Source organism: Idiotropiscis lumnitzeri, chromosome 9, assembly GCF_059441095.1.
Source record: "Idiotropiscis lumnitzeri isolate Australia: NSW breed Sydney's pygmy pipehorse chromosome 9, RoL_Ilum_1.0, whole genome shotgun sequence".
Classification (NCBI taxonomy): domain Eukaryota; kingdom Metazoa; phylum Chordata; class Actinopteri; order Syngnathiformes; family Syngnathidae; genus Idiotropiscis; species Idiotropiscis lumnitzeri.
In genome coordinates, this window is record NC_142399.1 from 4021264 (window position 1) to 4044022 (window position 22759).

The 22759-nt window shown below is 44.9% G+C and overlaps 1 protein-coding gene across 4 annotated transcripts in view; it reads left to right on the forward strand.

The window, feature by feature from the left end:
• Positions 1-22759, forward strand: part of slit1a (slit homolog 1a (Drosophila)) — an 84152-nt gene that overhangs the window by 53981 nt on the left and 7412 nt on the right. For 2 of the 4 annotated variants that reach the window (XM_088304665.1, XM_088304667.1), the window contains exons 9-25: positions 361-508; positions 5903-5974; positions 8376-8447; positions 8556-8627; positions 8854-8997; positions 9546-9709; positions 10074-10097; positions 12562-12706; positions 13378-13452; positions 13527-13670; positions 13884-14027; positions 14098-14264; positions 15510-15642; positions 17595-17663; positions 17746-17817; positions 17900-17971; positions 21997-22068. In XM_088304665.1, the coding sequence (XP_088160791.1) occupies positions 361-508; positions 5903-5974; positions 8376-8447; positions 8556-8627; positions 8854-8997; positions 9546-9709; positions 10074-10097; positions 12562-12706; positions 13378-13452; positions 13527-13670; positions 13884-14027; positions 14098-14264; positions 15510-15642; positions 17595-17663; positions 17746-17817; positions 17900-17971; positions 21997-22068 (1789 nt within the window). The remainder of the gene's footprint in view (positions 1-360; positions 509-5902; positions 5975-8375; positions 8448-8555; positions 8628-8853; positions 8998-9545; positions 9710-10073; positions 10098-12561; positions 12707-13377; positions 13453-13526; positions 13671-13883; positions 14028-14097; positions 14265-15509; positions 15643-17594; positions 17664-17745; positions 17818-17899; positions 17972-21996; positions 22069-22759) is intronic. The other 2 variants (XM_088304666.1, XM_088304668.1) reach the window with 1 other exon arrangement.

Here is a 22759-nt window from a genome sequence, read left to right on the forward strand (position 1 = left end):
AATTTTTGGTGGCCCGCAAAGGCTAAATCATGTGCGTCAACTTCTTGTTTCTAGCACATTTTCTTCCCTTTTAACAACATTGAGATATGAGATATTGCCATTTATTTGTTGCCAATCATCCCCTTTTAAAATAAATTGAAGAATTGTTGAACAAACAATTACTTATTGGCTTCTGATGTTAAAACTGCCTCTGCATCAATTTGTTTTGCGTATGTGAAAATGTTAGGTAATCATACATTTATATGGGTTCACAGTCATAACGGCGCTCCGGGGGAAACCAGAACTACGATGTGGCCCGTCCACAAAAATGACTTTGACGCCCCGTATTTACACTGTATTAACCAGTCCTTTCGTTTCCAGGTTATCAAGATTCCTCCAGTCCACAACCGTGCAACACAGGTGGAGGTTCCTGTCCCGCCATGTGTACCTGCAGCAACAACATTGTGGACTGTAGAGGGAAAGGTCTGACTGACATCCCGGCCAACCTGCCGGACAGCATGGCCGAAATGTAAGCCCCGCTAAATTAATTTAGGAATGAATGAGATCTTCTTTGAAGCTACGGAAGACAATTGGTCTAAAAATAGAGTCCTAATAATAACCTCAACTTTTTACTTTCTCCTCCACCATCTCCGAAAGAGAGTGTTTCATTCTACTTGGCTCGATAGGCTTGAATATTTATTTTCTTTTACTGTATTTTCAGCACTTTATGGTTAGCCTGAACCAGTTCTAAATGTTGAGCTGTTTCAGTTTTTCTTTTTCTTGGGCTTTTCATTATTCTAATTATTAGAATCTATAATGGGATGTAGTGCAAAACACATAAGCAGTGTCTCTCGTCACATAATATTTATTATTACTGTCATTCAACAGTATGACACAGTAGCTAGTTCAACCACATCCAGAGATGCGCAAATTTCCAGTAACCTACTTTGCTGAAAAGTATTTTATTTAAGCCAGTTACAACATTTTTGTGCTAAAACTTAACCAAACCAAAAACACCATGGGTCAATTTTGGAAAGGTCATGGTTACCACCACTGCCTCCAGTCTGTACCACAGTCTCAGTCAAAGCTTGTGGTGTAAACAGTCCAGTAAGGAAAAACAAGAACGTGACATAAATAAATATGGAATTTTGCATTATCTTGACTGAATTAATCATGTGCACCCAAAAAAAAAAAGTGAAGTTGTTTATATTATTCCCTGGGAGTTTCGCTCTTGAGTTGCGCAAAGTGATGAATTCCAGCGTAAAGAAAGCCGCAGCTCGATGTGCACTGAAGCAGAGCGCTGCAGAGCATTTGTTGCCATGTGCACAAAACAGACATGCACTTGCAATCTTGGAATGACTTCTAACATGCATGTATTACGTACGCGTGTCCCCCCCCCCCCCCCCTCCCGCTGTTTCTCGCCATGCATCACCTGCTAGAAAGATACGCGTCCATTTACACTTGGACAAGCCGTCCCGCAGCAAAGGCAGAGACTGCGCGCTCTTATCAGCTCTGCGAAGCGCACGCAAACACTTTGCTAGTTTATCGCTCCGTCGACATCTGTCTGAGCATTAACTATTTACAGCCCGCGTGCTATCGGGCCACTGTAATTCCCGGGAAAGCGGGATTTAACTTTTCAAGGTAGTGATTTTGCCCCTTTTGGTGGGGGTTTAATGCCTATTTGGGAAAGCACGTGATTTCAGAAGAGAGAGACTTCACGATCCGCGATGCCAAGGCGACACGCAAGTTTCTAGGTCTCCTCGTCCCTATGGGGTCTGTTTATAAATACCCAGCAAGCATGGAAGCCCCCAACAACCCTGACCCATTTCTAGTCTGCTGGTGTGCTGGATTTCCTAATTTGGATGCGCAGTTCACACGCGCATGACCACCCACCAAGTTTTCCTCTGGCATAACTTTTCAGAGTTTGACTTCTCCATTTTGTGGAGAGTTTGCCAGCCTGTTGCAACACTCTGACAGGGATGAGTCTCCTCGTGAATGTTGTCTGTGAACACAACGACGAGAATGTTGCGCTGATACAGGCTGTCCGCATATGCTTAAAGTCTTAAATTGAAGATTTTAGCTTCCTTAAAAATGAAAATGTATCTTTATATATAGCAATGTAACAGACGCAATACAAATCGTACAATATTTTCTCCTAATTCTGTGAATGAAGAGCATTCACACATATTGATTCTGCATCGTAATTGAATGATTAGGATTTTATTTTTATTTTTTTTATCATTTTTCTTTTTCTACAATGACACCTTTTCCACAAGAAGAAGAAATATTAGATTTAATGGAGATTTTTTTTTATTTTTTAAATCACCTCAGATTCATCACATCATTTTCCATTTAAAAATTCCCAAACTATTTCACCTATGTCGCCAGACACACACCAAGCGACATGCCGAACCCTTCTGAAGTATCATGAAAAGTGCTGTATTCAGCTACTAATTTTTATGCGTGTCACTAGTTTTGTTGTGATTCAAACTTCGAATCACTGTTCAACGACATTGCAACCTTGGTGAGACGGCAATTAAAAAAAATGACATTTCACCAAAAATAGACGTTTCCAGGTATGAAACAAGATCCAGCTGGTCGCCTCCAAGTATATTCAGTATATATTTTGTGTTTTGTAATAATACTTTACTATATATTGATGGTTTCTTATTTACCTTGACTGGAAAAGTGAAGCATGGAGAGTCTCTGTCGCATGCACACTACAGTCAATGAATAGCGCTACCATTGCCTTTCAAACAGCCATACTCCCTTCCTTCTATTTCTCATCCATTTTCTGTCTTTTTTTTATATAATTTCGCTTCAGGGACCACGACAATCTGCTTCCTCCTTATTACAGTACATGTGGAGCCAATAACTACAGCTAGGGTCGCAGTTTTTCCGTTGTAATGTGTCCAGTTCATCCACATTGCTCTGTGTTTGATGAGTCTTGTAATTCAGCATATTTTTTTTTATACACAAAAAAACTCATCTGCATTCACAGATGACAGCAAAGGACATTTCTAGTTAATGTTTTGTGCTTTTGCTTGAATTCCTGATCTCAAATTTGACATTCGTGAGCCTGTCGATTCCCCGTAAAGGAGAACAGAGACATCGGAATGCTCGCTTTTCCCATGCTCAGTCGAGTTGTCCGCGTAGCAGATCAAGACATTTTAAAAGGTCTCGCTGCCCTTCACATCTAATTGGCACTAAACCACGGCCCCACCAATAAACTCCGATTCATCTTTTACAAGAGCGTGGTGAAAAACGCACCTATGTCATCCGCAGTTCATCATTCCCAGCCAAGCCTTACAACTTGCGCTCTATTCCTCCCCGACTTCTTTGCTGCACTTCCCAGCGTGCCAAATCATCACCGAAATAGACCGCTCAACGATGAAGAGTGAGGAAAAAATAAGGGAACGGCTCAGCTGGGATTGGCGGTTCAGTAATTTGGTGCTTGCAGTTGATTATAAAATCAGTTTCCATTTCAGGAAGGCATATTGCTGTGTATCAACGCTAGACCGATGCCTTTTTAACGAGGCACTCATATACACACATATTCATGATGTGAAAAAAAAAAAAAAAGTCACCGAACCTATGTCATGCTCTCTCCTAATGAATGCCGGTGTTTATAGCTGTGTGGATGTAAGCCGGTTTCTTGCGAGAGCAGGTCCACTCAGCCCAAACAGCGACCACAGTAGATTATTATGCGCCACGGCCGGCCGTGACTGAACCCCCCCCCCCTTTGCCTTTCCCCTGCCGTGACTTTCAAAGTCATAAAGAAAATGCTGTATCCCCCTAATGAAAGCCATGCTCGGACTTGAATGAAAAGGATCAAAATCATCGATTGTGTTGACACTGGCCTGCCGACAGACACGCAGACGAGCGCTCAGACGGACAGATTGGATGGGGAGCATTGATTGAAGGCAGCTTGTTTAGTTTTCTCGATCGGACGTTGCAACTCTTCTGTTGATTGGGGGATTTAGTCACTTGCACGTATTGATTTGGAAGGAGGAACAAAAAAAATGAATAAAAAAGCCGCCGCACACTTGGTGACTGTGTCAGAGCAGCGAGACGAGCTCGTTGCTAAGAAAAAGCACAAAAGCCACATTGGCCCGGCGCTCGGCCGCTTTGTGAGGGCGAAGGAACCGCAGCGCCGTCACTTTGCGGCAAAATCACAGACGCATCGGGACAAGCAGACTAAAACAGACCGCGAAAGCACGGCCACCGCAGGAATCTGTGGTCTGGAATCGCTGCCATCCCAAGAATGTCAATTGCGCCGCTCCATCGCCCCATATGCGGAGAATGGATGCCTTGCTCCGAGGGGGGGCCGAGTCCAGATTGAACATTTTCTCAAGTTGAGCAGCAGCGGTTTATGTTTCGCAAAAACACTCGGCCCATAAACATAGCAACGCGGGCCCTCCAAGGCATGTAATAAATCATAAATGTCTGTAATTGAATGATTAAATCGTGTGGAAATGTTCTCGCTCTGAGAGCAAGCCCCTCATTTTAAGAGGTTGTGGTTACGACTATCATCAATAATTTGCAGCTTTTAAATGATCCCCATTTCCTTGTGGTGACAAATAGCTCTTAACCATCTCGCTAGGCTAGCTCAGCGCTTAGCGGCCATCGCGCCGGCCTCGCGTTTGCTGCGGCGCAGCGGGCTTCTTGATAGCCGGACGGACAGACAGACGGAACCCCAGCTGGCTCCGACCGGGCCCCGCTAAGCCTCGTTAAGGAGACTTTTAAAAGCTGTCAAGTGACCTGCAGATAAACAGCCCGCTGCCAGCCACACCGGAGGGAATTGCTCTGGGACCAACTTAAGTAGCGGCTTGCACGTGCACGCCCACGCTAATGGCCTCTGGTGCTGTCTGCTCCCCTGCGACCATCTGACACTGATTAGGCCTCGAAAATGACCGAGCGAATGTTTTCATCGTCTGCGTGGCGAAATCTTGACCGACTTCCCTCGCCGTTGCCTCGTGTTTCACCTCCCCCGCGATCATTATTGTTTTTCGGGGGGCTTTCAAACGAGATCATAAGTGCTGTAAACTCTTTCATCAAGAAGAAATATGACTGCAGTTGGAAGGCCCCCCGCAAATCCTGTTCCACGGCACGTTCGTTTGTACACTCTTTATTGGGTTTCAGGATGTTATGACTCCAACATACCTGCACCTATTACAGCTGGAAAATACATCTCCTATAAAAGAATCAGACCAATCTACCAGCAGGGGGCGGGGGGGACTCAAGTACCATGCTTTGACTATCTGTACCGCTTCTCGTCACGAGGGTCGCGGGGGGGGGTGCTGGAGCCCATCCCAGCTGCCAATCAGGCAGTACACGCCGGACTGGTTGCCAGCCAATCGCAGGGTACATCTAGACGAACAAGCATCCGCGCTCACAATCACACCTAGAGTGTCTAATCGACCTGCCGTGCATGTTTTTTGGAATGTGGGAGCAAATCGGAATACCCGTAGAAAACCCACGCAGGCACGGGGAGAAAATGCAAAGTCCGCGCAGAAAGGCCGGAGCCGGAATCGAACCCACGACCTCTGCACTGTGAGGCCATCGTGCTAACCAGTCGTCCACCGTGCCGCCCTCGAATGAGATTTAAGTCACCAAATTTACGACTTGCGATTAAATTGATAAAATTGGGGAAGGTTTGGGACCGTCTCTACTGCTCACAAACCGATGTGTGAATGTTGTGCAGTCGCAGTGCGTTGTGATTGTTTGACTTGCTTTGCCAAAGTAACGACTCGACTCCTTTTGCTTGTACTTTAATGGTGATTTAACTTGCTGGATTTTTGGGACTTTTGAACGTTAAAGCTTGACGCTCCCATATACGACTCACTCCCACCTCTCGTCCTTCCGAGATGAACGAGGAAAAGTCTATTTTTGGTGAACCGGTTGTATTTTTGTTCCTCTCTAGACGTCTGGAACAGAACGGGATTAAGGCAGTTCCTCCCGGAGCATTCTCTCCCTACAAGAAGCTGCGCAGGATGTAAGTACACCAACACAGACACGCTTACACTCACGCAGGACTGACATCAAGAGGCTGCAGGCAGGCTGTCTTCTCTGTCCACTGCCAACGGAACACGAATCATTTATTTTGTCTGCGACCGGCGAACATATTCTCAGCGTTTGGGCGGCGCGGCAGCAGGCGCTCAGATGCTACACAGTCATAATAACAGCTCTCATCTTTCCAAATGCCGTTCGCTGGTATTCCCCTGGCGAGTGCCTCTCCGGCCCCGTGTGGGGGGTGTTGCGCTTGCGTGGGCAAAACATAAACTGTGGCCGGTCGGGACGACGAAGGGCACGGAGAGTGTGCTGGAACGAAACGAAACGGCTGAGGCTTGGCTGTCGGGCGGGAGTGACAACAGCGACGGGCCGGTAGTTGAGCTGTCCCGTCAGTCAGCCGCAGTCCGTAACGCCAGCGGGCCTGACCGACATCGCTGCAAGTGAAGCGGCGACGAGCGGAAGGTCAGGGAGTTTCTAGCCCAACTTGAAGGCTACGTTGCTTCTCTGTTTATACATCCAATCGTTTCTTTTCTAAGGCCGGCGGCCGCTGGAGCGGGGGAAAAAGCTCACGTCTGTCTTTGTTTTGGTGCAAAAAAAATATTTGGAGAGGTACTGGATATGGTTTGCGTCCAATTAAAAAAATGCAAACGCCGACCACAAAAGTAGTGGAGTGAAACCGCTCTTCACCCTGTACTGAATAACATGACATGTTTTTTTTTTTTTTAGAAAATAGAAGCGCAGGATAACCTTTATCTTTACATGATCCAATCAGTAAAAAGACATTTAGGGTCCTCCATGTGGTCTTGCGTAACAGTGAGAACCCGCTGCTGATTCTGCATTTAGCATCAAGTCTGCTTTGCGGTATGTCTATGTTGACCCTCAACGCCCGCGTTGATTCAGCTGGCCGCATGCCCTCCTCGGACTACCTCAGTACACGCACGGTTTAGACAGCACCTATACATCATATGTTGCAACTTTCATGGGATATCATCTGCAGATGTCTTTGTTATGTCTCTCCGAGGATGTGGAGGAAATATGGAGGTGATTTACGCAAGTTAAATATAGTCTTCGAGAATATATATAAATTGTAGGTGTTTCTATGCTGCTGTATTTATGGCGTTATGCCACTTCTTGATTCTGTCTATCTTCTTATCCTAGGAAATGACACACACACGCACACACACGCACGCACACTGTCTAGAGCAGATGTTGGCTCCTCTGCTGTATTGAAATCTTCAATTCCAGAGCAACAAGACGAATGGGCACTTATTTAACTGTGACCCCCAAAATGTCAACCTATTCCCCTTCTTTCCCTCGTGATGATTTTTGCTCCAACACGCTCTTGTGTCTGCTTCTACTGAGTGTTGCATTCAAGGACACGCAAAGGATTAGTGGTTGACCTGTGGGAAGGAGGCTGTGGATCCTATTAACAACTGTAATGTTCACAAGCAGTCTACTGGATGTTAGTATTGTAACGCATATGTAATAACACAGTAGTCTGATGGGGCACAAATAATGTCATACAATAATGGCGCTCTTGAATTCTAGGGCGTTAGATTACGGAGTGCCCTCTCTCATAACCAATGTTTGGTTTTGCAATAATGATCGACGCCTATTTCAACCATCACGTATCATCGCTGCCTGAAAAGCCAGCGATATTGACAACGCAGTCACATTGCAAAGGAAACAAGTAGGATTTTAAAGACCTTGTAAAGTGAATTACGAGATTTGTTTCATAATACATCATGTAAGTTTGATGATCACTACTGAAACTGTGCAAGGACTTACTTAGTAAATGTAGTTCTCCATTGTGGCGCATTAAACTGTTAAGCACCATTTCAGTTTCCTAGATATTTTTTTTATGGCTCAAAGAGTTCCAAGTGACATATTTTGGCTCAGACATGAGTCCCCCCCCACGATATAAAAACTTGAGTGTCTACCTTGAATCTGTGGTTATCTGGCACAACCGCAAGTTACTTACTAGCTCAAGCCTGTTAGCCCGCAAGCTAGCTGGTGGCTAGCCGCTTGCTGGGCTTTTACGCACCCTAGATATATCCGTTGTAACTTATGTGACGGACTTGTAACAGGTAAAATATGACCAACATTTTATAAATGATGCGTTTTATTACTGTAATTAAACAAAAAAATGTCAGTTCCTGTAATTCTGTTGTGGGTAAAAAAATAATACAAGGAAATGTGGCAAGAAAATGCTGATTTTTTTTTTTTTCCCCAAATATGGGCTAAAGCTCCGGCATCTCATTGATGTCCTCCTTTTTGATGCGGCAGGTGTTACTTGAGTGGCGTCACACCACAATGAATGTGCACACAAACCACACCGACCATCCAAGTTGTCTCCCTGACTGACTGATTTTCTTTACCAACAGAGACCTGAGCAACAACCAGATCTCAGAGATCGCTCCAGACGCCTTCCAGGGCCTGCGCTCCCTCAACTCGCTGTGAGTGTTCCTTCCAGAGGCCGTGTTTGTGCATGTGCGGCGGCATAAATTTTCATCTGGCTTGTCATTTTTCCGTGTTTAAATCATGTCTGTATTGTGATCTCCCAGGGTGTTATATGGAAATAAAATCACCGACCTGCCCAAGGGTGTCTTTGATGGCCTCTATGCCCTCCAACTGCTGTAAGAACACACACACACCCACACACACACGCACGCACACACACATGCTAAGCAGATAGAATGGTTTTACTCCCACTCAGGGAAGAAGTCAGAACCTTTGAGTAAACTTTGTACCTGTGCGTTGTTCTCCAGCTGGAATGCATAATGAATGAATAAATAAGTCAAGTCTGACAAGCCCGAGTCCCTCCCCAACTCTCTTCTCGTCTTTCCCATCGTTGTCTCGCAGTTTGCTGAACGCCAATAAGATTCACTGCGTCCGGGCCAACACCTTCCAGGACCTGCAGAACCTCTCGCTGCTGTCGCTGTACGACAACAAGATCCAAATTCTAGCCAAGGGCACCTTCGCTTCGCTGCGAGCGATACAGACCCTGTGAGTGAAAACAAAATGATACATTCACAAAGACGCCATAAAGCTCCGAGCCCACGTAAATGTTTTTACTTTGAAGACTTTGGAGAAGCACGAAATGGAATGACGTGTTAGAAAATAAACAGATTCCAGAAAAATTGATTCCACATCCACTGTGGAATTTTCTTCCTTTTTGATTTTGTCCCAAAAAGTACAAAAGAAATTTCTCAAAATAACATCTGTCAGCTTGTGCTGAAAAATTCGGCTTGTTGAAAACAGGACCCAAATGTGCAGAAATAAGTTTAACATGACACTTTGTCTCAGGGATGGATTCAGACGCACGGGGGAACAGTTTCAAAGTCAAGGCCCGTGAGCCAGATTCAAAGTTATTTTATGCCGTCTGCAAACGCTTGTTGTAGTTGTTGGAAATTAGCTAAAATGATGACATGCAAATGAAAGCAGTGTAATAATAATTAATAAATCATTTTAAAATTATTTTTCTGTTTATATGAAACATGATACAGAAATGTATTTATCATGGAATAATATATTTGTCATTTTTCTTCCCGCAGACACCTGGCCCAGAATCCATTCATTTGCGACTGCAATTTGAAGTGGCTGGCCGACTACCTGCGCTCCAACCCCATCGAGACCAGCGGAGCCCGCTGCGCCAGCCCCCGTCGGCTGGCCAACAAACGCATCGGGCAGATCAAGAGCAAGAAATTCCGATGCTCCGGTAGGCTGACGCTCTCCAAGTGCCTCTCCCTTTCTTGCCTCTAAACTTTACTTCTCTCTTCATCCGTTGCATTGTTTCCTCAATCACTCTTGGATAAAAATGTCATCTGCTCATGAGGTCTTTTCCACTTTCCATACATGCCCGTTCATCCTTTGCCTTTTTTTTGCCTTGGGTTTGTATTCTCTTGTTCTTGCTTACTTTATCCTTGTCATCTCCACAGAGATCTCATATTCAGTTGTCACATACACGGCGTCATATATAAGCTCTGTATTATATATGACAGTGTCGAAGCATAGCGGGGCCCCCCAGCTATGCTTTCCGAGCGCCCACTGATATCATTCCCTTTGTCTTTTTTCCATCACAGCCAAAGAGCAGTACTTCATCCCAGGTGAGTTCATGGCTACCATTGTCTTCCTCCTTGCTTTGACTGTTCATCGCCATCCCTACCGATGGTTCTCGTTTTAATTTACTGGAGGCACATTTAATTTATTGAATTATTTGTTGTAAAAACAAAAAAAAGTTGCACTTTTTTATTTATTTATTTATTTATTTATTTATTTTATTTATTTGTTTATTTATTTATTTAATTAAGTAATTATTTATTTATTTATTGCATGCAGTTAAAAAGTTAGCTCTTATAATGTTAAAAATAAGATATAATTTACGTGTTTTTAAATCTAATTTAAAAAAAAAAAATGGATTTAATGGGAACCTAATCCAAAGCAAAATCAGATTTTTTTTTACATCGTGAAACAACGAACTTTAATAAACTAACAGATGCAAGTGAATCATCTTTTTGGTTGAAACAGGTGGCGGTATCAATGCAATTAGCAAACCGGTACCTTTGAGCATGTTTTAATATAATAAATGCGTGACTGAGACTCTTTGCTTTTGCCGTCTCTGAGTGAGGGAGGGAACATGCGACCTCTCTATCGGTAAATGCAAAAGATAATTAAGCCCATGGGGGGACCGCGATCCCTATCGGCGGATGTGTCCGGATGTCTCAGCAAGGGAACTTCCAAGCAAATAACTCGGAGGATCAGTGATACGGTGATTCACCGTCTTGACTTGCGTATGTGTGTAAATGAATACGCGTTTGTGTGTCCTAAATTGCCGGGCTGGCTTCAAGACCAAATGAGATGCGCAAGGTAGAAGAAAGCAAAATTGGATCGTTGGACTTAATGGGATTTTTGGCATCCGTCAGATAACGAAAACAGATGTGCAGCAAATTTAATGTGTAAAATGCTACTTGAACAAAAGTACCGGGACACACGTCTATTTTTGGTGTAAACGCATTTGGTCCCCTTCTATCTTCATTCTTCATCTTTCCAAGACATTTTGGACATTTTTCCATGCTTCTATCTAGTTTGGGAAAGAACCTTTTCTGTTCCAGCTTGAGTGGATAATGTCTATAACGACATGCTCCCATGACTGTGATATTTATGAACTTAAAAGACGTAAAGATGGTGGACCCGCCCGGCTTGCAAATCTCAAGCAAATGAATGGCCAATAATTCCCACAGACGCATTCCCAAAAACGGAACAACTTCCTCTAGAAGCGGTCTTGCGTCCCAATATTTTTGTCAAGCTGCGGTGAATTAAAACAGCTCCTCAATGACGAGTCATTTTGTGCCATTTTAAAGAGGAAAAAAAATCCCATCTGATGTTTTTGGTCCTCTTGGGGCTCCTTGCCATAAAAGTGCGGCCGCCACGTACTTATCGATACTAATGATGATGACTCACAAATCTCCCTCGGGGACTCCTTGGCGTCGTCACGATCAAAGCTCGGATTGGCGCTTGGCCTTTCATTACTTCCTCTCCGGCAGGAAATGCTTTTTCCTGTTGTCTGGCCGAGGGAAACGTCCTTAATGAGCTGTTTTACTGCGTCGAAAGGAAGTTATTTCTGCAAATGCGATCCGCTCTTCAATCTCTAATAAAGTCAACAATGAGGCTTTGCGGTTACGCAATGGCTTCAGATGACGTTGCGATATTTGGGCACATTCTTGCTGCTCGACTATAACTTCCCCCGCCGTCCCCCCTTTTGCTTCTTGGTTGAGGTTTTCCTGCTGGGTGAGCGTGGTCTGCGTGGCCCGCGGTGTCCCGGTGACGTAATGTGCAAACTTCACAGAGGCGGAGAGAGGTGCACCGCTGCGAAGCATGCAAGAGGGGAAGGGGACATAAAATGTTATTCTAACAGAAAACACTGGGCTGTTCCCTCTAAATGGAACATATGCGCACACACACACACTCACACACACACACTGACAGACACACACTCTGTTCTAAGTGGCTCCCGGAGCTGTTTCATTATTGAGCAGTCACGATGTATCTGGCAGCGCACTTTTTGGCACGTAACGTCTATTCATAGGCAGAGAGGAAGTGCAGGGAAACGTCTCGCAATCGCCTGCCTACCTGCTTCCTCCGTGCGCATCTTCTATCGCGAGCAAAGGTGGTCAAAGTACTCACACGTCCTACCTCCGATCAGGATCAAAGTCTCAGCACCCCTTTCATCTTTCATTCTCATCTCATCCGTCTCCACCTGACTGGCCAAGTCCTCCTGGGTCCTCTGCTTCACTGAAGCTGACCGTCCGATTTGCCGTCCTTATCTCTGTCTCCCTGGACACCGTTCCTTTTTCGGCCCACTGCTCACCTCTCGAAAATAAGCCCCCCCCCCCTCATTCGTAGGCCTCCCCTATGAATGGCGGAGGAGCTTCCGCTGCAGGCACTTAAGGTCAACAGCAAGTTCGGGAGAAACTGCAAAAGTGGTGGGGATGCGTGACTCGTGGTGTTGTGGGACGATTCATGTGCGGATGTGAGGTGAAACAGGCTGATGTCATCGTTTCCCTGCGTCAGGTGCCGAGGACGCCCGGCTGAATAACGCCTGCAACAGCGATCCGGTGTGTCCTCCCAAGTGCCGCTGCGAGTCTAACGTGGTGGATTGCTCCAACCTGAAGCTCACCAAGATCCCTGAGCACATCCCGTCATCCACGACTGAGCTGTAAGTAAAGTGTTTAGCACAGGTGTGGGCAAACTACGGCCCGGGGGCCACATGCGGCCCGTTAAATGTTTTAATCCGGCCCGCCGAACTTGAAAAAAAATTAAATGAATAAACCTTGATCATGTTTTATTTTCTAAATACTGTTTTTTATAATGCTTTTGTTCACTTTCATTTAAATTTTTTTTTTCTCCGATGTGGTGAGGTTACCAAATCACATCCATGTGCTCCTGGTCTGGCCCCTCTGTGAAATTTTAGAACCCATTGTGGCCCGCTAATCAAAAAGTTTGCACACCCCTGGTTCAGCATGCGTAGATCGCCAGGCGGCAGTGGAGAATTCTGAATAAAACGTGATGATAAAAGGTCACGACTGAAATGTAACCATGCAGCAACGTAGATCAACACAAATTTCTCGTTCACCCGTTGCCAGGCAAAATTTCTGTTTGTTTCCCCCCTCGGCCAATGAAAACATTGGAATGTGCCAGCCACACCCACCAGATTAGTACAAATTGCAAACTAGGGAATCACTCTGCTGTCAAGAATATGAAGTTGAACAAGAATGTTTTATTTCGTAATAAAATTGCACTCTTACAAAATATTCATCCGCTATATATATGGCGATAAATGTAAAAAAAAAAAAACATTTAATCTGAAATTTCAACCCTCGTGTCCAGGCGCCTCAACAACAATGACATCACCACTCTGGAGGCCACCGGCATGTTCAAGAGCCTAACCCAGCTCAAGAAAATGTAAGACTATAATTTGACGTTGTGACGTTTATTCGCGCTTCAACTTTTCCTAATCCTCTGTTTGCTCTCTACAGCAACCTCAGCAATAACAAAATCACAGAGATTGAGGACGGCGCGTTCGAAGGTGCCTCGTCCGTCAATGAGCTTCACCTCACAGCCAATCAGATCGACGCGGTCCGGAGCGAGATGTTCCGTGGCCTGGAAGGGTTGCGCATGCTGTAAGTCGCGTCTGACACGTTTAAACGTATTGAAACAGTTATAAAATACTTTTTGCTTGTTCTATCACATTTCTCCAAATAAAAGTGCTAGGTTGAATTTGTCAACTCGTAAAAATCGTTTCAAAATTCTGCAATATTGCGAGTGCACTCGCAATAAATTTTCATCTAGCGAGGGAACACGGCATTATAGTTGCTCCGTCTGTTTCTCCACAGGATGCTGAGGAACAACAAGATCAGCTGTATCCACAACGACAGTTTCACCGGCCTCCACAACGTGCGTCTGCTGTCTCTCTACGACAACCAGTTGACCACCATCACCCCTGGCGCCTTCGATACCCTGCAGACCCTCTCCACTCTGTGAGACCTCACTTCCGCCTTCGGTCCGTTCTCATTTCCACGCCTTCTAACACGCTCTTCCATCTGGCAGAAACCTTCTGGCCAACTCCTTCAACTGCGACTGCCGGCTGTCCTGGCTGGGAGACTGGCTGAGGAGCCGCAAAATCGTCACGGGGAACCCTCGCTGCCTGCGTCCGGCCTTCCTCAAGGAGATCCCCCTGCAGGATGTCGCACTGCCTGATTTCCGCTGCGAGGAAGGTACAGTATGTTTTTGTTAGCTGCTACACTGACTTGTTGAATTGATGATTTAATTGACTGAAGTGTCGCTAATTTCTGATGCTGTCATTAAATACAACGCTATGGCGACATAACCACCAACATCTGCGGCCAAGCCTCCGCTCACATCAAGCCCCCAACAAGAAAAATGCTTAACCAAAGCTAATGACGATGTGGTTACATACAACCTAATAATTGAAATAAAAAAAATAAAATAAAATTTAAAAATGCGCTAACGAGGCTCCGTAACATCAGATGTGAATCTGCACACAAACCTGCTGTAGTGGTTGACAGACGCGTTTATTTTTGTTCCTTTATCATTAAAATGGTACTTTGCATAAAATAGCCTTTAAATGCTGAGTGAGTTTTGGGAACATCCTTCAAAAAAAAAAAATTGACGATGAAAATTCTTGTGATTGAATGAAGGAAATGCATTTAACAAAAAAACAAAACAATGACATTATAAATGTCTGTGTTGACTGATCGTGAATCGTGCTTTATTCCTGAAATGATTTTCGAAAACGCTAATCCTCATTAGAGCCGTCGGTGGCACATGCTAGCTGACTTTGAGTGACGATGATGACGAGAATATTAAGGAGTAACACTCTTATTAAATGTGTACATACTGTAGTTAAAAAAAAAAAGTCCGTTTTCCGTCTTCCTCTTATTCCTCAAACTTTCTCCAAACTTTATTTTTATTTTTTTTCGCAATTTTCTGTGGCTTTTCAACTCCATACATTACGAGTGCGATCGGCTGCCCAGTGATCATTTGCAATAATGAGCGCTATTGTCCAGCTCTCTGTTTACGGAATAGATTGCAGCTCAGCACTTCCTAAGCTGCTTGTCGATGTCCGACTGAGTGGTGCTATCGAGCCATTTGCCTTATTGACCAGTCGGCTTATTTGCCGCTGAATTAATGTTAGACTTGTCTCCACGCCTCAGGCCAGCTTCCATTCTTTGTCCAGGCTAGTCAATATTATATTACTCAGGCTCCTTTATCTCTTTCCCGGTAGACTTCCTATCTTTTCTTTGTCTCAATAGCCCGCTGTCACTTTGAGAGATTGTGCTATTTGTGCTTTGTCTCGCCTTTAAACTTGTCATTCTTTCACCACTTTCTCTCCCCGCTCCGATGCGAGCTGTAATCTACATGGCTGCAGCGCTCTTTGTCATCCCGCGGCTCCTTTCTCGGTGTCTAACTACTCCCGGCAATTTCCTCTCTTTCCTCAGGTCACGAAGAGTCAAGTTGTGTGCCCAGACCGCAGTGTCCCAGCGAGTGCACGTGCCTGGAGACGGTGGTCCGATGCAGTAACAAGCACCTGCACACACTGCCCAAAGGAATCCCCAGAAATGTCACCGAACTGTAAGTGCCGTAGCTACGTTAAGTCTGAACACTTGTGTGACTTTCACTGAGGACGAAGCTAAAGGACAAAAGTGCAATAGTTAAGTACACCTGTGCATAACATCATGAAACGTAACGTATTGAAAACAAAAAGAAAGAGACTTGAATTTACGAGAATAACCTTTTTAACCTTAGATGTTTATTAGACTGTAAAAGAAAAGATTTTAAGTGCATCAATTTGATTGAAATTTTTTAAAAAAAAATTGACAGACTTATTGCATCATTTTCTGCTCAAAATAAAATGAAACCAAAAATATAATAAGCAACATTAACTCAGGTTCACAATATATAAAACACTTTGACCGACAAAACAAAAATAAATAAAAACAATGTGTGCTGTTTTTTGTTTTTTTAATCCAATGGGCAATGAGAGCGCCACTGCCAACTACTGGAGCGGATGCGCAATTACAATTAATTTTAGTATAGCAGGAAAAAAAATGCATGTTCCCTAGTGTCACACATCGCAGGGGGGCCCGCCCCACTATTTGAGAAGCACTGGGTTAATTAAAGACTCGAAATTGTCCATCGGCCGGAGAAGCCCTGCGATTGGCTAACAACCACTCCAGGGTGAGAATAAGATCGATGGAAAGAAAATGCAGCAGCGTATAAAAATCCTGATTGACTATTTCAATGCTTGGCAAAGGTGTTCCCCAACACTTGCATGCCTACGGGAGGCGTGACAAGGGGATTGAGGCAAAGAAAACACATCTCGTCATTTCGGAGACGAGAACAAATCGGAAAAGTGGCCAAGAAGCCCTGCAGTTGTTCTCGCAGACATTTTTCTTGTGTGCTTCCCTCGCCCTCGGGGCTCGCGCTGATGTCACCTTCTTACTTGTGGCCGAGGATCTGCATGAGTGTGTGTGTGCGTGCGCCTACTTGTGACGAGGCCAAAAGCCCGTCCACGGGAGCATTGGGGAGCGAGAGGACATTTTAATGAGCGCTTTTCAATGGAAAGGGGAGGGAATGGAACTTTCCAATACTGCTGTGAGTGGTTCGCTCACACACCCCCGCGTGTGCACGCACACACGCAGCGCGAGCCTGGAGGCCTGTCATTGTCCCAGCAGGTGTGACCAGGTGGGCCACTCTGTTTCGGCCTTTCATGTAGTCATCTGGAGCGCTCGCAACACCCGTCATTATCCAAAGTGTTCTGTGCACCATCATTACCTATCATTACCCCGCAGTCCAAAGCCGCTAACGAACCGGTACACCCCCAAACCCCCCCAACCCTCCAACTCTTGAATACAGTCAACAAAAGCAGGCGAAAGGCCCCCACAGCTCCTCTCGGGCCATTTGTCAGGGTGGCAGCCCACTGCAAGCACTTTGCTTTGGCAGCGTCTGCATCCATGCAGGCATGACGACAACCATGGTGGGCCGCAAGAGAACACACACACACACACACACACACCTATGGGAGTGTGTGTCGTTCTCAAGAGGTCCAGGAACTTTTGTGTTTTAAAATGCATCTTTTTGTCCGTGCGGGACTTGGTTAGACGTGTATGCTTAGATGCGTTTATTTGGGAGCTTTCTCTTCCAGTATGTCCGTAAATGAACTTCAAGTGTGGCAAAGAGGTCGATTGACAGAAAATATCCCTAAATGGAGCACGTTTTGGATTGACAGCCTTCAAAAGAGCGTCAACAACCAAGTCGACACATTCTAAGTCTCGATGCAACGCTTTTCTTTCAACACTGCTAATCACTCTCGCGGCGAGACTTCCACTCTCTTGCAGCTGCCCCGTCGTCGCCGTTCCAACAAAAGCAACATATTTCTTCGCAACTTGATGGAAATATAGCTTTGACCGCCAAGGAATAATAGTGATAGTAAACTACAGACAGGATTATTTCTCTCTTTAGTACACGCGGTCTTAAATTATGCACGGTGCAGAGGTTGGAATGAATGTCTTTTTTTTCTTCAGGTATCTGGACGGAAACCAATTCAGCGTGCTACCAAAGGAGCTGTCCTCCTTTAAGTTCCTTCAGCTGGTGTAAGTTTCCTTCTTTGTCTGATCTCGGTGAAAAAGAACATGAATTAAACCTGCTTGATTCCCCCCCTTTTTTTTTTTTTAGGGATCTGAGCAATAACAAGATCAACTCTCTGACCAACTCGTCTTTCGCCAACATGAGCCAACTCACCACATTGTGAGTGCCGACGGAACTCAAACTCATCGTCTATGCTTTCAAAGCAGACAAATGAATGCGGGGTTATTTTTTGACGTTGCAGAATCTTGAGCTACAACTCCTTGCGCTGCATTCCCAAAATGGCCTTCAGTGGACTGCACTCCCTCCGGCTATTGTGAGTTCCAAAATGAAATGCTTTATTTCAGTGGATTGTAAACTTTTTGCACCCAAAAACCACCCTCAAAAGGTACCACCATAATGACCAACATTGAAAATACAACAGAGTAGTCGGCTCAAGTGATCGTTTTATATTTGTTATTGTTGTAGCCCACTGTAACATTTATGCATAAGAGAAAAGAAAAAGAAAAAAACAAGTCATCCACTTCAGAAGTATTGCAAATAAGCCTCAATAGGTATTTGCAGAAACAAATAGTCCTAAAAATTAACAGTAAAAATGTACTGTACGAGACGCACATTCACTAAAAACTCACTTATTTGCTGTTTTTGTAGTTAGGCCAAAACAATAAAAATATGACTTTGGTGGCATCTTTTTGCCAAATAACTTGATGTTGGGTGGTGTAATTTAAAAAAAAAAAAGTTATTTTGAAATAATTGATATCCAATGTCCCTTGTGTATATTTTAAGTATTTAGTTTTCCTGTTTTGAGCTGTTATGCCATATTTTTCTTTATTTTTTTTACTTTATTTTTTTAAGCCATGACCACAAATTTACATTACATAATATTTTATAAAAAAATACATAAATAAATAAATTTAAATAAAATAAATAAATGTAAATATATAAATAAAAACGATTTCTGTTATAACTGACCCGAGGAACCTGGAGCAAAATGCAAATTTATTTGGATACGTTGTTAAAGTGTTAACGCAACAATAATGTAAAATAATTCTTAGTATTACTTGAAGACATCATTTTATACAGTCTAGAGAATTTATGAATGGAAGGATGGATGGACAGTTTTATGCATCCACAAATAATTTACATTTAATCCGCATCTGGCACTCCGATATGCTTCACTAAGCACAACCAAGTACGGTAACGCGAGAAGAAAAAGAGAAACCATAAAAACAAGAAGTGCAAAATAGACCGAGAAAGTTATTTTGAGAAGTTCTTCAATCAGCCTAAATGAGTGATTAAAAAGAATATTTGACAAGAGAGGGAGCGGAGGCCAGCAGATGTTGAGAATCTTTGATAAACTCCAGAGAAGTGCGCCGTCTAAACAGTTATGACAGCTTATGAATACACGCACACAAACACAACCTCTGACCCATTTTCTCTGCGTAAATGGCAACCTCGCCGTTCGCCACCCGCAGCCCACACCTCACCGGGGCCGCTGCGCACAATCACCATGACACTGATTACACGAGAATGTTCACCGTAATGGCTTTGACGGTGCCTGCGAGCCTTTGATTATGCCCTCTCGCTGACCGTGGGCTCCAAATGGGGACGAATCGCTCTGCTCAGTAACTGAGATGTTGGATATAAACGTGTGCGACACTTCCATGATGAAACCAAAGTGAGATGTGGAGCCGTTGCCTCGCGTTCCAACTCAAATCTACGGCCTCGCTCACTCGGGCCAGACACAGTGGAGACTCACGCGTGTGTGTGCGTCCGCGCATGCGTGTGTGTGTGTGTGTGTGCGTCCAAACTTTATTTCTCTCAAATGGTCCACAGGCTTTACTTTGGCCACACTGAGGTAGCACACATCGGCCTCCCATGTGTGCTCATAGCAGTCATGCTTTAAAAAAAAAAAATACAATTTACTAGTGACAACAAAGCTTTTTACGGTGGGATGTGACTGAAGCCCCCCCCCCCGCCCCAGTAATTACTCCACACAAAGCCTGAGAGGCATTTTAGCGCCCGACAAGAGCGAAGCTCGGCCGTCATTAGCTTGATGTCGCCTCGCTTGCCTTGCAAGCGCCGCTTTGATCCCTAATGAAGCGCCAGCCGTTATTTCTGCTCTTACTCACTCACGCCAGGCCCGCTTCCACGAGATTGCCTGGGTGACGCCATGTGCCACCCCCCCACACGTTGACCCCCCCCTCCACTCAGCAATGAAAGCCACACACACACACACACACACACGACGACTCTCAGACTTAGCTATTTTAGCACAAACCATTTTCTGTCAACCTGGAGGAACATCTGTATCTCCATTGACATATTTTCAAAATATATTTTAGTGTTTTGATGTTGACTCAAAACGAACATTTTGGTATTTGGCCTGTTGTCCAGACTTTTTGGAAAATTTCAACCCCTGAGAAAACATTTCCAAATCTCACCTTCTCGCGTTTGTTGATCAATCAAGCGCCTTCTCCAATTCATGGCTTTGGAGTTCAAAGTTTGGAGCTTCAACAGAAACCATGCAGTGAAAGCCGTGAGAACGGGATCGTCGCACACCCGGAGGTGCCAAAGCCTTTTACCAAGCTGCACCTCCGGCTTTACGCTGCAGTAAAGACGAGAAGCATCATTAACGCTTCAAACGCAACACTGAGCCCGAACCTGGCGCGGGCGCTGTGCGGTTTTGCTCCGAGTGAGATTCCACGTGTGCGTATGAAGTTTGTGGTTTTCACTCGCTTATTAATAAGCTGCTAATTGGCCTGCTGAGTATTCGGTGTGGGTCGGAGGATATGTGGGGGTGATGAGTGGGGGGGGCGAGCCGAGACAGCGCCAGGGTGTGGCCCACATGCTGGGTTGAGCGGGAAAAGAAACGAGGGACCAAATATCAAGCTAAAAAACTTATAGTGCAATTCCTCTGCGTGAGTCAAAAATGAGAAATAATTAGATGAGTGCAGGTGCATGCAATATAATGCATATTTTATTTTTTTTTTCTCCCAATGATGCACGAAATCCTGATCCTGTCTGTACACGCTCGCCATGAAATTGATGTGATTTCATGAGGCACAGCTGCACACGAGACAAAGGAGGGATGTCATTACGAGAGCGGATCAGGTTACTTCCCGGAGCCTCGTTGGCTGCTTGCTCCCATGAGCGCTCTGCCAGGCTGGCACACTGCTGGCTGGCTCGCTGGCACACGCGCTCGACCGACCGCCCGCCGTTCGCCGGCCACTCGCTCATAAGCATCCGCCTCCACATCTCATGACACTTTCTTTGTGTTTTGTGTGGCTCTGCCAGTTGCTTTGCCCTGACTGGGATTGTTGGAAGGAAGTCTGGGCATGCATCAGTTCTTGACGGAGATGATGAGACACGTTTGTTTTCTAGGAGTCGCTTACATCATTCACCCGCCCCCCCCACACACACACACAGAACAATGAAAATGAAAATATTGTGCTTCAAATTGTGACCATTGGTGTCATTTAAGTGTCAACCACCCTTAATACAAAGACAATATTTAATAATAGTTTAAATAATTTTTAAAAATGTCTAAACTTTTAAGGACAAATGACAACATTGTAATTTGTTGTGCAAGTGTAAGAAGAAGTTAGCCGCTGTTGAGAGTGACACCGAAGGCAAAACGTACGTCTTACTTGAATGCTGAAGGTGTATTGTGGGAGTGATTCAAGATCAGTGAGGGCCCAAGCTTGAGTAGCAAACTGCGTGAGCGCTTCCTTTGGTGGCTAGCGGTGGCAACGTTCATCCGAACATCATCTCAACCGCTTATCCTCACTCGGGTCACGGGAGTGCAGGAGCCTATCCCAGCTACAGTAAAGAAATATTGGCCTCAAGTAAGATTCCTGTTACTTAAGAAAAATAGGACTTGAGTAAAAGCAATAAAGCAGTCCTACAAATAATTAGTTGAGTCACTCATCATTGAAAAAAAAGAATCATGTCCCAAGTAAATTTTTTTTTTGATTGAAGCATGGATGTTTAATTGGAAATGTGTACAATTACATCACATGTACTGAAACAATTAAGTTCCTGAAATGTGCTAAACTGAACCCTAAAGTCTACCCCTAACCCTAAACCTGACCCTGACCCTGACCCTGACCCTGACCCTGACCCTAACCCTAACCCTAATCCTAACCCTACCCCTACCACTAAACCTACCACTAACCCTAACCCTACCCCTAACCCTAACCCTAACCCTTTCATACACTCAGCTGTTGCCCTTTTCACTTTTATAGGTGTAAACATGCTTTTTGTGTCGTGATTGACTTCTGCCAGTTACTTTTGACTTGTACATACAGTGTGTGACTTAATCCCACCTCTGGTTCAAAGGTCTCTCCATGGCAACGAAATTTCAGAGCTTCCTGATGGCATCTTCGCCGACGTGGCCTCTCTCTCCCACTTGTAAGTATCACGCATGCGCACACGCACGCGCACGCGCACACGCACACGCATACACACGCCCGCACACCCCCACACACTCATACACACCCACAATATTCACCATCTTATCTAATACCATGTGCACACACGCAGTCCTACACTTTCAGGCGGCAGTGTGGCACACAGTGGCCGATCTGTAGTCCTCTTTGGTGGGCCCGACCTCCCTCCCCTTACTCTAATTAGGCGCACTGTGGTTAAGCTTGCACAGAGCCCTCCACTGTCCCATCTCTATCTCCAAAACACACACACAAGCTGACATAGTCCATACAGATCTGCATGTTTATTTACGTCTGCACTTTTTTTTTGCACACGTCATTCCTGAATCTTGATCAATTGACTTATCAGAGCGAGGAGCGTAGGGAACGGAGGAGAAAGGCATTCCAAAGCTACCGAGCAAAACGCAGAGCACGCCAGTGATCTTTGCTCCCCGGTCAAGTGGCGACCGTGTTTGCAGATGTCAGGTGTCAGCTATTGACGCGGCGTGAAAGATGAGCCTGCGCGCCGCCGTAATGGAAGTGCATCGATTCACTCGCGTGAGGACAGAGTCTGCATTGATTCGATGGTGACGCAATACCTTAAGAGCGTCTCGTCGTCACTCGTTGGCAGTACGGCACGGAGGATAAATACTCTCCACATCTGTTTTGTTCCTCCA